The sequence below is a fragment of the Lissotriton helveticus genome, chromosome 4_1, assembly GCF_964261635.1.
Source record: "Lissotriton helveticus chromosome 4_1, aLisHel1.1, whole genome shotgun sequence".
Taxonomy (NCBI): domain Eukaryota; kingdom Metazoa; phylum Chordata; class Amphibia; order Caudata; family Salamandridae; genus Lissotriton; species Lissotriton helveticus.
In genome coordinates, this window is record NC_136063.1 from 2,126,455,040 (window position 1) to 2,126,469,357 (window position 14,318).

The 14,318-nt window shown below is 44.5% G+C and overlaps 1 protein-coding gene across 3 annotated transcripts in view; it reads right to left on the reverse strand.

Annotated features, from left to right (window-relative positions):
- LOC144829566 (copper-transporting ATPase 1-like) overlaps window positions 1-14,318 on the reverse strand; it is a 405,691-nt gene that overhangs the window by 165,507 nt on the left and 225,866 nt on the right. For all 3 annotated transcript variants that reach the window (XM_078688825.1, XM_078688827.1, XM_078688826.1), the window contains exons 8-10: window positions 11,704-11,780; window positions 9,240-9,462; window positions 3,037-3,270 (exon numbers count right to left, since the gene is read on the reverse strand). In XM_078688825.1, coding sequence (XP_078544951.1) covers window positions 3,037-3,270; window positions 9,240-9,462; window positions 11,704-11,780 — 534 coding nt within the window. The remainder of the gene's footprint in view (window positions 1-3,036; window positions 3,271-9,239; window positions 9,463-11,703; window positions 11,781-14,318) is intronic.

Below are 14,318 nucleotides of genomic sequence, written 5' to 3' on the forward strand. Positions count from 1 at the left end.
TTTGTTCCCACTGTTGGAGGGCGCTGCCCAGCCGCACCACCGGTCGGAGGTGGCCTGGAACCCTACCTGTATTAAATACCTGGGGGTCCATATTTACCATAAGCCGGTGGACCTGCTTGAGGGCAACCTGGGGCGATGCATACGCGGACTGAAGGGCTGCATGGCCTTCTGGGCCACGCTGCCACTATCGGTAGCGGGCCGGATTTCCCTGCTGAAGATGGTCGCCCTACCGAGATTATTGTATTATTTCCGGACGCTCCCAATCTGGCTACCTAGCTCCTTCTTCAGACTCTTTAAATCTCAAATTACGACGTTCATTTGGGGATCGGGACGATGCAGAGTGGCGCTAGCCACGCTTTCTCGCCCGAAAGATGAGGGGGGTCTGGCGGTGCCGGACTTTGAGCTTTATTACCTTGCGGCCCAACTGCAAGTCTTCACGCAGGAGGTAGCGAGGGTGTTTCGGGGCCCTGAGAACGACAGCTTGCGAGGGACGCCCAGACACGTCCTGGCATATATAGTCCTCCGGCAACGGCTGGACAGTCGCGATCTGTCGTTGGAGCAGTGCACGTATCGTCAATGTTGGAATCGGGCCCAGAAGAGGGCGGGTATCCAGCGCCCATATGCGCCTGAGATTCCCCTGGGCATGCTAACGGCCTTGCCACATGGCGGCGACTGGTCGCGCCTGCAGGAGTGGGAGGAAGCAGGAATACAGGTGGTTGGAGACCTCTTTGAGAACGGCGCACTGCTCCCATTCCAGGAGTTAATAGAACGCTTTGGCATACCGAGAGGGGGATTTTTACTTCATGCAGCGGTGACCAGGGCAATGCAAGCCCACTGGGGTACGGGACTTGAGGAACCTGGGACGGCAGCGGCGTGCCAGTACACCATGATGGCGGCGGGCACGATCAAGGCGGTGACGTGCCTCTATAATAGAATGATTAGGGAGAATATCCCTCCTCTCACGGCCCTGAAAGCCAAGTGGGAGGCGGACCTGGGTAGGGACGTACCTGACACGACGTGGGCACAGCTGGTCCGTAGGGCTCGCAACAGCACGAGAAACGCTAGGTTTCAACTGATCCACTACTATGTGTTGCATAGGGCGTACATGACCCCGGGTAGAATCAGGCGGTATTTTGGAGATGGGACAGTGACCTGTCCCCGATGTCCGGAAGAGGGGGCTGAGCTAGTGCACATGTTGTGGGCATGCCCGGCCCTGCGGGACTATTGGCAGGATGTTGGGGAGGTGCTGAATGAGGTGACTGAAAGATCAATAGAATATGGGCCAGGGGAATGTCTTTTGCACTGGTTTCCCCATACCCCCAAAAATAAACTCACGAGTAAGTTTATCGACATGGGACTGATGGTGGCTAAGAGGGAGATCACTAGAAACTGGAAGGCGAGAGTGGGGCCAACTCCGCGGAGGTGGCGGCAGGAATTTCTAAAGTGGGCTACGGCTGACAGCACGCATAGGTACCAGCTTGCGCGCAGGTCCCCCAGCCAAACAGCAGCTGACACTGCGACCTCATGGGAAGTAATGGTGCAGGCACTTAGGGACAGCGAGGCTGAAGACGAGGAGGGGGCCCCCGGGGCGGAAGGAGCGGAGGAGGCAAGCTGAGGCAAGCTGAGGCCCTAGGAGCAGCAGGTATGCAGGGGGGTTGATGCCAGCAATCCAGACATAATCGCAACGTGGCCTTAGACGGGGGGTGGTGTGAGGGACGGGATAGGGGGGGAGTTTTTAGTTTTGCGCAGGGAATGGGAGTTGGGGATTAGCGCGTAGGTTGGTAGGAATATAAAAGTAGTCATGCACATAATCCGGACACTATCCACTCCTCAATATTGAACGTCAGGCAAGGATGAGCAGAGATAACAACGCCGCCCAACCCCCGGGTTGTGGGCATGACGGCTGTGTACTGATTGACGAAGCATATTGTGTATCTGCTATATTTTATGGTGCTACTCTTATATGTAATGACCTGCACATGCATGACTACAATAAAAATTATTTACAAAAAAAAAAAAAAAAATCAAAGGTCTAACAATTAAAGATCTACCTCACAAAGTACCAATGAATAGCTTACGGAATGAGGATATACAGTGAAACCATAATTGGCTCGAAATGAGATAAAACTACAAATATCATGCTGAGTAGCATATAACACACAGCAACCAAAGTGAAAATGACAGGCATAACATACATTACCTACCGAAATTAACAAATCCATATGTCAAGACTCAAAACAGATTGGGTACACAATCTAAGAGTGCACTGGAGCCCTTTGTATTGGAAAATCTTCTGCCAATCATACAGGAGTCGAAATACAGCAAAATAAAGTTGTAGCACCGGATTACAACTATGAACGTACATTTCCTGTCATGTTCAAGGATGCTCAAATAGATTATTAAACCAAAATCCACTCATAAAGAACTCAGATGGTGTGAACAAGGGGGGGCCTGCTGAAGTATGATGTTGAGAATACTTATTCTAATGAAGGGTTTGTGTTGGTGGGCAAGAGTAAACATTCAATATAGAGAAAAAAGGATGGGTGGAAACGTGAGAATACCAAATGAAACCAAAATGAAACAAAACAACATAAAAGGCAAAAGTGTGAGTAAAATGAAAAAGAGAAGTCAAAGAATACACTAAAAAGCACTGCGCCTGACCACAGAAATAACATGCAAATAAAAAATCCTTATGTAACACAAGTCATATTTCTCAGTAAAGGTTTAGGAAGCATGATACTACTAGTTACGGGTAGAACAGACGAAGCACAGATATATAAAAATAACTAGGGCATAAGGAGGAAGTGGCTGAAAAGCAGCACTTCTAGAAATAAGAGGGTGTGCTGATGTTGAAGAGATGAGAACTTCTTTAACAAAAAAGAGGGAGTGTGAGCACTGAGGGAAAGTGGTCATAGATAGTGCACCATTACCCTCAGCCCACTCAAAAACAACATAATACTGGGAAGCAAGAAGGGAGAATAAATCTTCCATCAGCTTAGTACTTTTAATGGAGGAGTTTTTATAGCCCACACTTACCTTAGCAATATGCTCCAGCCAGCGGCCTAATGCAATAAACACAAACAACATTGGGGGGGTGTCGAAGAAGGTTATCGGGTTCACTTTGGCTTTCTCGATCATGGCGACCAGAAGAACGACACACGAATAGACAAAAGCAATGGTGGTGGCAAGTACGATCAGCACATCCATGTTAGCCGTCCTGTGCTTCAACGCTTTGAATGCTTGAATGTAGAAGTACCATCCACCTAAAAACTGCAACATGATTAACAGTTAATAACCAGTGACAAGATAAGTGTGAACTTAAGGTTACGTTAAATTCTTCTGACTTGAGAGTTGTAGTCCAGCCTAACAACAGAAGACTGTTGGGGGATATATCGAGATGATTTTGACCTTTAGAACTTGTGGACAAGAATGGATGATGTGTGGTTAAATTAAAGGACTCAAGAGGAGGGTTCAGGGGAGTGCACTTATTTAAAATCGGGTAAAAACGTCAGCTTTCTCTGGTGTCCTCATGAATCTTACACCTACATATGATATACGATGTCTGTGTTCTGGTGAGCTTACCTGTCCACACTACTCTGGTTCGTGCTCTAAACTTTTAAAAATTTTTTTTTTTTTTTATTAAAATTGAAATCATGTGTATAAAAAAGAATATCATTCCATTATAATACAGTTTCTTATGCGACATTTTAGAACTATAAAACAGTTAGGACTAATTAATCTAAATATGCAGTTAGAACAAAAAGACATCACATTCTAAGGGATAGACAATACATTAATAAGCGAGATTTTTCAAACATCACGGCATCTGCTTGGGGTCTATTCATCCTGGCTAACGTCATATTATAAGGCATATCCATAATCAACACAGTAGAAGTACATTAGGAAGCGAAGTCTAAGACTTACGAGCATCCCTCCAGCTTTTTATCGTGGCCCAGATAATTTGTCCCATCTCCCTCATCTTCCTTCCCCTTCGGGAGTATAAGGCTGCTTCGATGCCCCTTTGCTGGGGCATCTGTGCGCTCTATAAATCCGGATAACATAACATAACATAACTTATGAATGCCAAGTAACCTTGATAGCCACATCTGGAATGAGGGTGCCATAGAGTCCTTCCACTGTGCGGCCAATAATATTTTTAAAACTGCGACACTAATAAATACAAAAGCTTCTGCCTCTTTTTCAATTTTAGTTTAGAATCTAGTCCGAAGATCAACAGGACCGGGGATGCGGTAATTTTATTCCCTAACAGCCCCTCCCAAAATTTTTCCAACTCGGCAACAAGCTGTTTCAAAGCACTACACTAAAAAAACATCTGAACCAGATTAGCCGGCCCACCCAAACACCTAGAGCACTTGTCGTCCTCTCTTTTACCCCACTCAAACAACTTGGCTGGGGTGTAATACAACTTAAATAATGTTTTATAGTGATGTGCCGTGAGGTTCGTGGACCGGAATAAGCTACCTGCCATCTGCAGCGCTCTATCCAGGTCCACTTCCGGGTCCCCTAGTTTAGCTGCCCATGAGGCCTCGACCTTTTCCATATCATCTTGCCATGTCTCGGATAAGGTTTCATAGATCGTACCAATCCTAGTCCCCCCGCCCAAGACATAGTCAAGGATCTTTATTCTTCCACCTGGATTTATTCTAGGTCTGATAGTCATCAATGTTTGATATAATTGCATATACTTGAAGCTGTGTTTTGATTCCAGTCCATATTTCCGTTGTACGTCGAGGAAACCCGTTAGGGCAGAGCCATCCCAAACATCCCCAATTCTGCAAATTCCTAAGGATTCCCATTCTGCCCCCCCTCCGTCACAGCTTAAGTATGGGAAAAGTTTAGAGTTCCATAGGGGTGTATAATAATTATATTTCGAAGTTCCTAGAGACTTCAAGACTTCTTTCCAAACCCTCCACGCGGTATCCAAAACCTTATACCTCTTTTTGTTGTAGTATCGCCGATCATTGTTGCGTAGCAGCGAGCCCACAGCCTCTTTCCCCATCAGTAATTCATAGATAGAAGGTGGGTGAATGCTACCTGGAAGTCTGTGGATATATAGTGAAGTATTGCTCAAAAGTATAGCCATTTGGCTAAAAAGGGAAGCTAGGAGGTAGCGCCTAATGTTGGGGGCGCCTAGACCACCTCTTTCCTGTGGAAGCGCAAGATATTATAACGAGCGCCTTGTCTTTCCATACTGCCACAGGAAGTTGGTGAATGTTCTCTAAATAGATTTGAGCAGATATTCCCCCAGCATTAACGGAATTGACCGAAAGAGATACAGAAATCTCGGCATCATAGTCATCTTAAGAACGTTATTTCTGCCTATTATTGAAAGATGGATAGTGTCAATTCGCTTTAACTCCGATGTAAATGAAGCGATCAATGGTTCATAGTTCTCTTTGACTATAGACTCCATAGAAGGACTACTTTTGACCCCCAGATAGGTTGCCAAATCTGTATATCTACTATCTCGTTTAATAATATTGCTCGTACATACTATCTGGGTCTTATTTACATTAAGTGAGTAGCCTGAGCATCGGCCAAACTCTGCTGTTATTGCCTCTAATTCCAGCATTGCGGCGTCGGGCTCTGGGGTTAAAACCGCCAGATCATCCGCATAAGCCAGCAACTTGGTCTCATAGCCCCCCCACATATCACTGGATTGATGCCCCTGCTTCCCAAGAGCCTTCTTATCAACGGGTCAATATACAAGGCAAAGAGAATTGGGGAGCAGGGGCATCCTTGCCGAGCCCCCCGGGAAATGAGGATTTTATCCGAGGCTCCTCCCATCAGCTGGATTCTAACATACGGATCCACATACATAGCCCGTATAGCCTTAATTATTTTGGGGCCTAAGCCCCTCCGATCCAATATCCCCCACAAATATAGCCAGGTCACACGGTCAAAAGCTTTTTCGGCGTCGAGAAGGATCATGGCGCCACGATCCCCCGAGGCAGCACATCTTATGTGGTCTGTTGTGCCCCTGCCCGAAATGAACCCATGCTGCCAAGGGGAGACCAGTCCGCCAATGACCCCTCCCAGCCTATTAGCCATGACCTTAGCGTATAGTTTTGTGTCTGAGTTTATGAGGGATATCGGACGGTACGACCCTGGGTCCTCCCTCATTTTACCCTTTTTGTGAAAGACTATAATGTTAGTTTCCTTCCAGGAATCTGGGATAGTTCCTGTCCAGAAAATGCCGATAAATAGATCCAGTAATATCGGGGCCACTACTTCTTGCAGACACCTGTAAACTTCGCCAGGGATATTATCGGGCCCAGAGGCTTTACCGGATGGTGAGTTCAGGAGGGCTAACATGACCTCTTCTAGTTCAATATCCCTGTCTAGAATATCTCTCTCGTAAACCGACAGTGGAGGCCCTATATCATCAAAATCCAGACCATCGGGATCTGCCCTGGCCTCTTCTTGATACAAACATTGATAAAATTCCTTAAACACCCGTCTAATATCTTCGGGGTCTGTATACAGCTGGTTACCCGCTAGAAGTTTAGCTATATGGTTTCTACTAACCCCTTGCCTAATCCTCAAAGCCAGTAATTTACCAGCTTGTTCCCCTGTCTCATACATTCTAGCCTTGGAGGCTCGATAGCTATCAGCACTTCTCTGAGCATCTGCTTTATATATTTCCGCCTTCAATGCTAGGATCTTGTTTAAGCTTTCACTTGTATCTCTTCCCTGCACAATGTCGCTTAAATGTTGTTCTTCTCCCTGAGTCAATTGATCCAAGAGGAATTTGTGAATCTCTCGTGCTTTTTTCCTTTGGGAAGCTGCATAGCTAATGGTTTCCCCTCTTAGTGCCGCCTTAAAAGCATCCCATACTGTGTTTTCGAGAAGCACTGAACCTGTTTTCATCAAAATAACCCTGAGCCCATTTTCTAACGTGATTCACATAATCAGGGTTACCTAATAGTTTCCTCTCAAACGTCCATTTATAGGGCGGAGAAGATAGGTTAACCTTTTCATATAGTAGTATCAACGGGCTGTGGTCAGAAATTTTTTCGGTAATTCAAGTATACCTATCTTTCCAGCCTCCGTTTGGGATATAAACACATAGTCAAGCTTGGTATACTTTTTGAAGGGACACGAAAAGAAAGTAAAACCCGGGTTATGTGGTTCTTTATAGCCCCAAACATCCAGCAGATTATGAGAGTTAATTAATGCTGACACAGCTCTAAACACTTTGGGTTTACGACCAACATAGCTAGCAGTAGTCATTCCTGACTCAAAATCTGCGGAGATATTGATATCCCCGCAAACTATCAGCGGGTGTGGCCAGTTAAGTAGTTCCACTTTCAATCTATCAAAGATATCGGCATCATCTTGGTTTGAGCCATAGATAGTACATATGGTAATTCCTATATTCAATTCTACTATGGCCCATCTGCCCCACATATCCGACAGGGACCGTTTGCACCCTCCGAGATAACCTCTTATTAAAATGGCCAACCCCAAATCGTAGAGGTTTGCTTCGAGCAACCCACAAGCTCAAAGCCCTTAAGATTTAACACATTTCTCTTAGACCATGACAGATGGGTTTCCTGGATGCAAATAACATCCAGGTTATTCAAAGCTACAAAATGCCCCAATTTCTGCTTTTCAACCCATCAATCATCCCGCCAATTTTCAATGTACAGATCCTAAGTTTCCTCATGAAACCTTTTTTCTAAAAGCTGACCCTTCAAACCTTAGAATTATACCTACAATACACATAATTCCAATGATTTTCTCTTTTCTGAGCCCCAACCCCTACCCCTCCCCCTCCCCAGAAGTCCCTGGACCCACACCCTACCACTCCCAACCCTGTGAGTCCCCTCCCCCACACCCCCATCCCTCTGAATGCTACCTGCCCCTCCCTGGGTCGTGCTCTAAACTTGGCTACTACTAGGCACCCCTCTCAAAATATAAACTAAAACTTTGCCGGCATACCAAGTAGCAGCCTTTGCCAACAACTGACCGGAGAGTGCAAAATAGCATTTGGGGGCATGAAGATCATGCAAAATGAGAGGATAAGAATTAGGGTTTGTGGATTAATGGGTGCATAAAGGTAAACTTAGGGTTTGTGGATGAATGGGTGCATAAAGGTAAACCCTGATCAAAACTCAAGCTCAGCCTAAGGGAGATCACGTGCCCAGACATGCATGTATCTGCCTCTCTAAGCATTGCTGTGTAGGCTCTCCTTCCCATTTTCATTAGTGGTTGCAGGCTTCTACACGTAGAGTTGCAGCCCGTTACTCTGGACCGCACTTCACTTACCCTTTGGAACACACTTCATAATTATTTGAAAATGCAACAAAGAAGTGCTGGCCACACACAGGTTGATGACTCCCGCCCTCAATCTTTACTGTTAAATGTCCACATTCAATAGCCACATGGATCCATGCAGTGTCATCTGGCAGTGTCAAGCAGCTGACGCCGCCAGAACTGCAACAGGTTTTGACCATCAAAATATTTTATCCTGAGTTTTTAGCCACCATTTTGGAGGCCAATAACTCTTGTACCCCCAGGATGACCTATCTCCAAGGAATTAAAAGAGGGAAGAAAAAGCCAAGAATGTCACCATAAGCTACACACAGTGAGTGTGTAACATATAACACAAAACACCCCCTTCCCCAGTCCGTATGCACTCCCCAAAGCGATACAGAACGTAGAAAATTAAGTTATAGTTTCAAAAAATATCAATGACAACAGCCCGCCTTAAAGTAAATATCCCAATTACTCTTTTTCGGGTTGGATGTCTTGGCAGTGGAATAATAACTTAAAAACTGCAGGTGGCAGTACCATGAAGCTAAAAGGAGAGACTGCTGCTCTATCTGGCCTGTCACCTAATGGATCTGAATAATTCAACTTCCCTTAGTAAAAGTGTTTAAAAAAGAAAGGTTGGGGTTTGGAGGTCCCAGCACAAGTTGGAGTGCAAGCCTGAGACTGTATTGCTTTTCATTGCAGGATGTATTGCACTTCTGTTAAAAATGTATAGATAAGACAACAGTGTGAGCCTTCAGAGGTAATCTGGCCTAGCACTGAAAATAAAGAACAAAAAATAAACCTCTGAACTAAGCAAGGGTACCTAGATGCTTGGCAGCCACAAAGCCAAAGCATCATAAACAGGGTTAAATGCTGTGTCACAATAGTTCATACTATTTATTAATTTCACACTAACATAAATATAAGTATTGGAAAGAAGAGCTGCCATTTGGAATTACCTGAACAGGTACACACAACAGGAAGGAGAGCAAATTCATGATGGATAATCCGGGGAGGAGTTGGCGCTCGAGGAACATATTGCTATGATACTGTTCGGCGTCGTCCATACTCATGTTGTGGTGGTGAACAACAGAATGGTGATCTTCCATAATCATCATGTGAATCATCAGCCCCATGACAGGAATGCAGAAGAACAAGCTCACCAAAAAGGACCTCCTCCACCTAACAAAATAAAAATAGATCAGTCCAAGGAGCACCCAATGGATGCCAGGACAGCAGAGGATGAGGTGGCCCAAAACTATCCTTACTGTACATGGACCTGCACTTCTTAGAGAAAAATGGTTAAGTGAAGAGAGACTCTTACCCAGGCAAATAAAGAAATCAAGGAAGAAGTATGTGCATTACCCTATAGCTTGGCTGAGCAACTTATAGTTGTGCCCAGGAAGCATGACACAAATTAATCTTTCACAGTCCTACTAAAAAAATAAACAACATTGCAGTAGCTTACAGGACAAAGCTCTCATGAAAAAGTGACAACTGAGATGAAGAGGGATACATATATCCAGACAGAACATAACTGTCTGGACTCTCGATGGAAACATATTTGATCCCAGCTGGCTTGATACTGCTGGAAGTCATAATGCTGGGGCTCCGGGTCACCTGCTGCTTTGTTGATTTGTGTTTGGGCTTAGAAGCTAGCACATATTGTTTAGACATCTCCACCGATACTGGGACAAGGTATCAAATCAGTGTCTATATTTAAGGTGAGTATCTGCACAAGTACTGAAAATTACAGTATTTCATCTGGTGGTTAGGTCAAACTTCGAGCATCAGAGAATTCCCACTAAAGTGCTTCCATCTAGAGGCTCGAGATAATTATCCAGTACAACTTCAACTTAAAATTGCATGAACGGGTCACTTCATGTTACTCAATGACTGACACAGCAACAGTTCTTTAACACTACTATCTACTGACCCACAGCACCGCAATCACAAGCGGTTCTGGCCCAGCAGATTAACTATATCTTGCTCTACAAGAAGAGTGCCTGCAGAAGACAGACTCGATTTCAAAGTCAGGCCGGGAGGCCATCTTGCTTCTTCTTGCAATACAGCATGACTTAACTAGCATGCAGATGGATGATCTGACTACTGTGCAGAGGAGGTTTTCCCAATAGAAGTATCCAAGGACTTTTCTTTTCCAGATTCCTAACTAATGTGGGAAACTCAAGGTAGTTGTGTAATCTCTTCACGTGTTCAGAGTTAACTCAGACTATTTTGTTTGGAATCCCATCCACGTACTGCCACACAGGTAACCCTTACTCACTTACCCATCTTGGTAAGAGATCTAGGGTGGGTGAAATAGGAGACCTGGGTTTTAATCCCAGGCTAAACAGCTTTTAATGTAACATCAGGACCTAGTTCCTTCTTCATAACACAGTGGCACTTTATTCGAGGCTCAACGTCCTTGCAGTACAGTAAGGGATCCTCTACAAGACCCACAACTTGCTATTGTTTGTACAAAGTGCTGGTCATACCTAATGCAGTTCCATCAGTCTTCATCAGCATGTGGCTACATCAAGTCACCCAAAGTTGCACCAATACATTTGCTATTGGAATAGGAGTATCAGATGACTCCATGCCCTGGAGAACGTAGTGCTCCAACCTTGGGCTTTCCTTTTTCAAATCATTGTTTTAAAGTGTGCTACTCAAAATGGCTAAATTGATGTGAACCAGGAATACAAATTCCAGAATGCAAAATGTTGTTAAAGGCAAACCACAGACTGGAAAATAGTGTCACTGGTCTCATGAAGTCATCTGGCAACCTCACGGAAACAGTGCTGGTAGATCTATTGCATGAAGTGCCCGAAGAGATGGCGAGATTGAGTCTCAGGGATACAAAAATGCCAGCACGGAATTGCACACAAGACTCTGCGTAGAAGGCTAGTCAGGAAGAGAAGAAGGCAGAGTTAACAAGGTGCGACAAAAGATGTGTGGACAAGGCATTCTGCATGTCCACCTCCATGTTGCCTCTTCTTGCTTCACATCACCCAAGAGAACCACCTGAATAGTATAAGGATAAAGCAGGACATCTTTTAAAACAGCAGGTATGAGGAGACAGGGCAAAAAGCAAACTGCCCTACAGGGTCAAGAAGGTGAGAGCGCACCCCGGAGCAAATATGAACAATCCAGGTGTCAGGAATTGAGGGCAGATAATCTACAGACTGATAACATGCAAACATGAATTTACTGCACTGAAGTCATGTAGAACAGTCAGCCGCCGCCAGTCTCTGATTCCCAAGTCAGCATCGGCTTTATTAATGTGAATTAATCTTTCTGCATAGAGCCCAGTCTTGAAAATACACTACACTGATACTACGGTTTGAAAAGGAACACATTTTTTCTCAAATCAAAGATTATTTTATAGATCATCATTTAAAATCTGGTAAGTAAAACTATACCTACTGCCTTATTTCTTGCTTGTGATCGAGGTGACTTGCAGATCTATCCTTCTTGACAAAAGTTGAGTCAAACCCTAAGTCCTGTATATAAAAAGCAGGTTAGTTATGAAACAACTTCACACCAGTCACACTAATTAAAATAAGTCAACAATACGTTATACGATCTTATAGATGCTACTAGAGCAAATAAATTAACAATTTCCACATGCTCCCCTTGCTAGTAAGATTGTCATAGTTTCCTTGTATATAGTATCCCAGTGCTTTCACACCCTCCGCAAAGTACAAATCAGCTTGGGAAAGTACACACAGCCAACAACCTGTGTGTATCGCACACACCGAGGACTGAAAATCAGACAGCATGGCTAGCTGATATGGTTTGTTTGCCTATTTTCTTATTTGTTTTACATTTATTGGGACAAAGAAAGTCAACCTCTAGCCCATATAATCATTAAAATCACAACAAGAAGTCAAATTATCAGCATAGTTTATCACAATGACAAAATACACCATGTGATAAACAGAGAAAGGGGGAGTAAAGAGATACCATAGAGTGATGCGCAGGAGGCGAGGGAGTGATTAATGGCACACTGAGTCACTTAGGGTAACATGCACAGTATTAGATGGGAAATGATACTCAACAAGAATCAATCGAAAAAGTGACAGAAAAGAGTAAGTAAGCAGAAGCAGAGGACCCAGATGTAAAATTCTACAATCATATCTATTACTAATCACTGTGGCCTTAAGTGGGGTGGGTACCTTGGGGTCTCAGACCCGGCAGTGATTATAAACTGATATTGGAACAGGCCCTATTACTAATATTATTATCACTGAGGTTTTATAAAGCATGTAGCACCTGAGCGCTAAGTAACAGGTGGGCAGCCAAAGCACATAACTTAAAATAACCATGTTTTCAGACCCTTGCAAAGTAGTTGGAGAGGTTCAGCTTCTCAGACACTCCGGGAGAGTATGCCAGAGCTTGGGGCCAAGGAAAGAAACGGAACGCCCGCCCCATCTGAGTTTATTTAATTCCGGGGACTGTGTAAAGTGGCCAACTGCATGAGCAAAGTGTGCAAGGGGGTGGCATGGAGTTACCAGTGTAAGCAGATATCGTGGTCCAGACTGAGAGCTGATTTTGTGCATATAGCAGAGCGCCTTATACAGTCGCAGTCAGCAGCACACTAGTTCAAGCCTTGTAGTTAAATGTTCTTGCCTGTTTATTACATCTCTGTTTGGTAATTTTATATTACACCAGATCCCAGAGCGGCGGTGATGCTACCTGCTCAGCCTCAGGTTCCTTGTGCTGCGGGGAAAATATATTAGAGTAGGGAAGGAACAAATATGGGAATATGTATTTAATTTCTCATCTGTGTAATGGATACTATGAATAATGTTAGTAATTACACACCAAATGTACTGTACCGCCCCTATATGCACTTCCTTGAGGTACAGGGAGCCAAGCACTAATACTATGCTCTGTAACACCTACATGGAAGAGGAATACTGCACTTGCTGTTTCAGCAACAATGTCGGTTGAGGAATATATAACCAAAAGCCAATAAAGATATTTTAAAAATAAATAAATAGCAGTGCGCCTTAAACTGGTTGCGTTTATCTACTGTGAGCTAATGCGGGTCATGAAGGAGACCAGACACCGAGTCATGTTTAGCAGGGCTGGACTGGCCGTAGCGTGCACCGGGTGTTTCCCCTGTGGGCCGCCAGAGTGGGGGCTGGTTTTGGTCTTTTGGACCCCTGGGGGGCCATTTTTGTTACCGGTGGGCCACCTTTGCAGCAAAGCCAGAATATTGGCCCTGTGTAACAAAAGCAGCAGCGGTGAGACGGGAATGGCATCCCCACCCACACCACCCGTCCCCATGCCTGGCTGAGCTGTTTGCCAAGGCCGGTTACGGTTCCCGGGCCGGCTGTGATGTTTAGGCAATCGGAACAGAAGCCTGGCAGCAGAATTCTGTACCATCCGGAGGCATTTGAACAAGGTCTTGTCTGTACCAAGACATAGATATTCAAATCCTTAACTTTACAGACCAAACACTAATCGAATTCTGAACAATGACTATAAAAACGGTTAAGGTAATCCCCGTCAGAGGTGCATTGTTTACATTTCACTTGCATTGTGTTTGCTTTTTCCAGGCTATTATGTTTCTGTAGTTTTTCATGCAGCATATTACTCTTGTTTGTGTTTGTGTATACTGAGAACTGATGTGCCTCCAGTCTGTGTGAGTTCAGTTTGTGGGTGAGTGTCTATGATGGGACATGAGTGAGATCTCTGGAGGTCAGGCAGAAGGCAGTGCAAGTTTCTCAGTGTGTGTCAGTGAATACTAAAAGTATCTCATGAAGTACTCATGCCTATCCATGAAAGTCGTACAGCATCAAACATGCTCCCGCTTGTCGTGAACGAACTGCGAAATAAGCATGATTAAGAATAACGAAAATTGGGATTATTCATATTTTTTAATCTTTAGAAGGCCCTTCCCATGCATGCCTATAGAAGGTGGCTGGTCCCTTCTCTTTCCCACTCTGGAAGCACACTTACTCCCAACTCCTGCAGGACATGCAAAAGGGCATTGCAACCCTTTCCAAATCGCAAATAGGCAGGGTATGAAA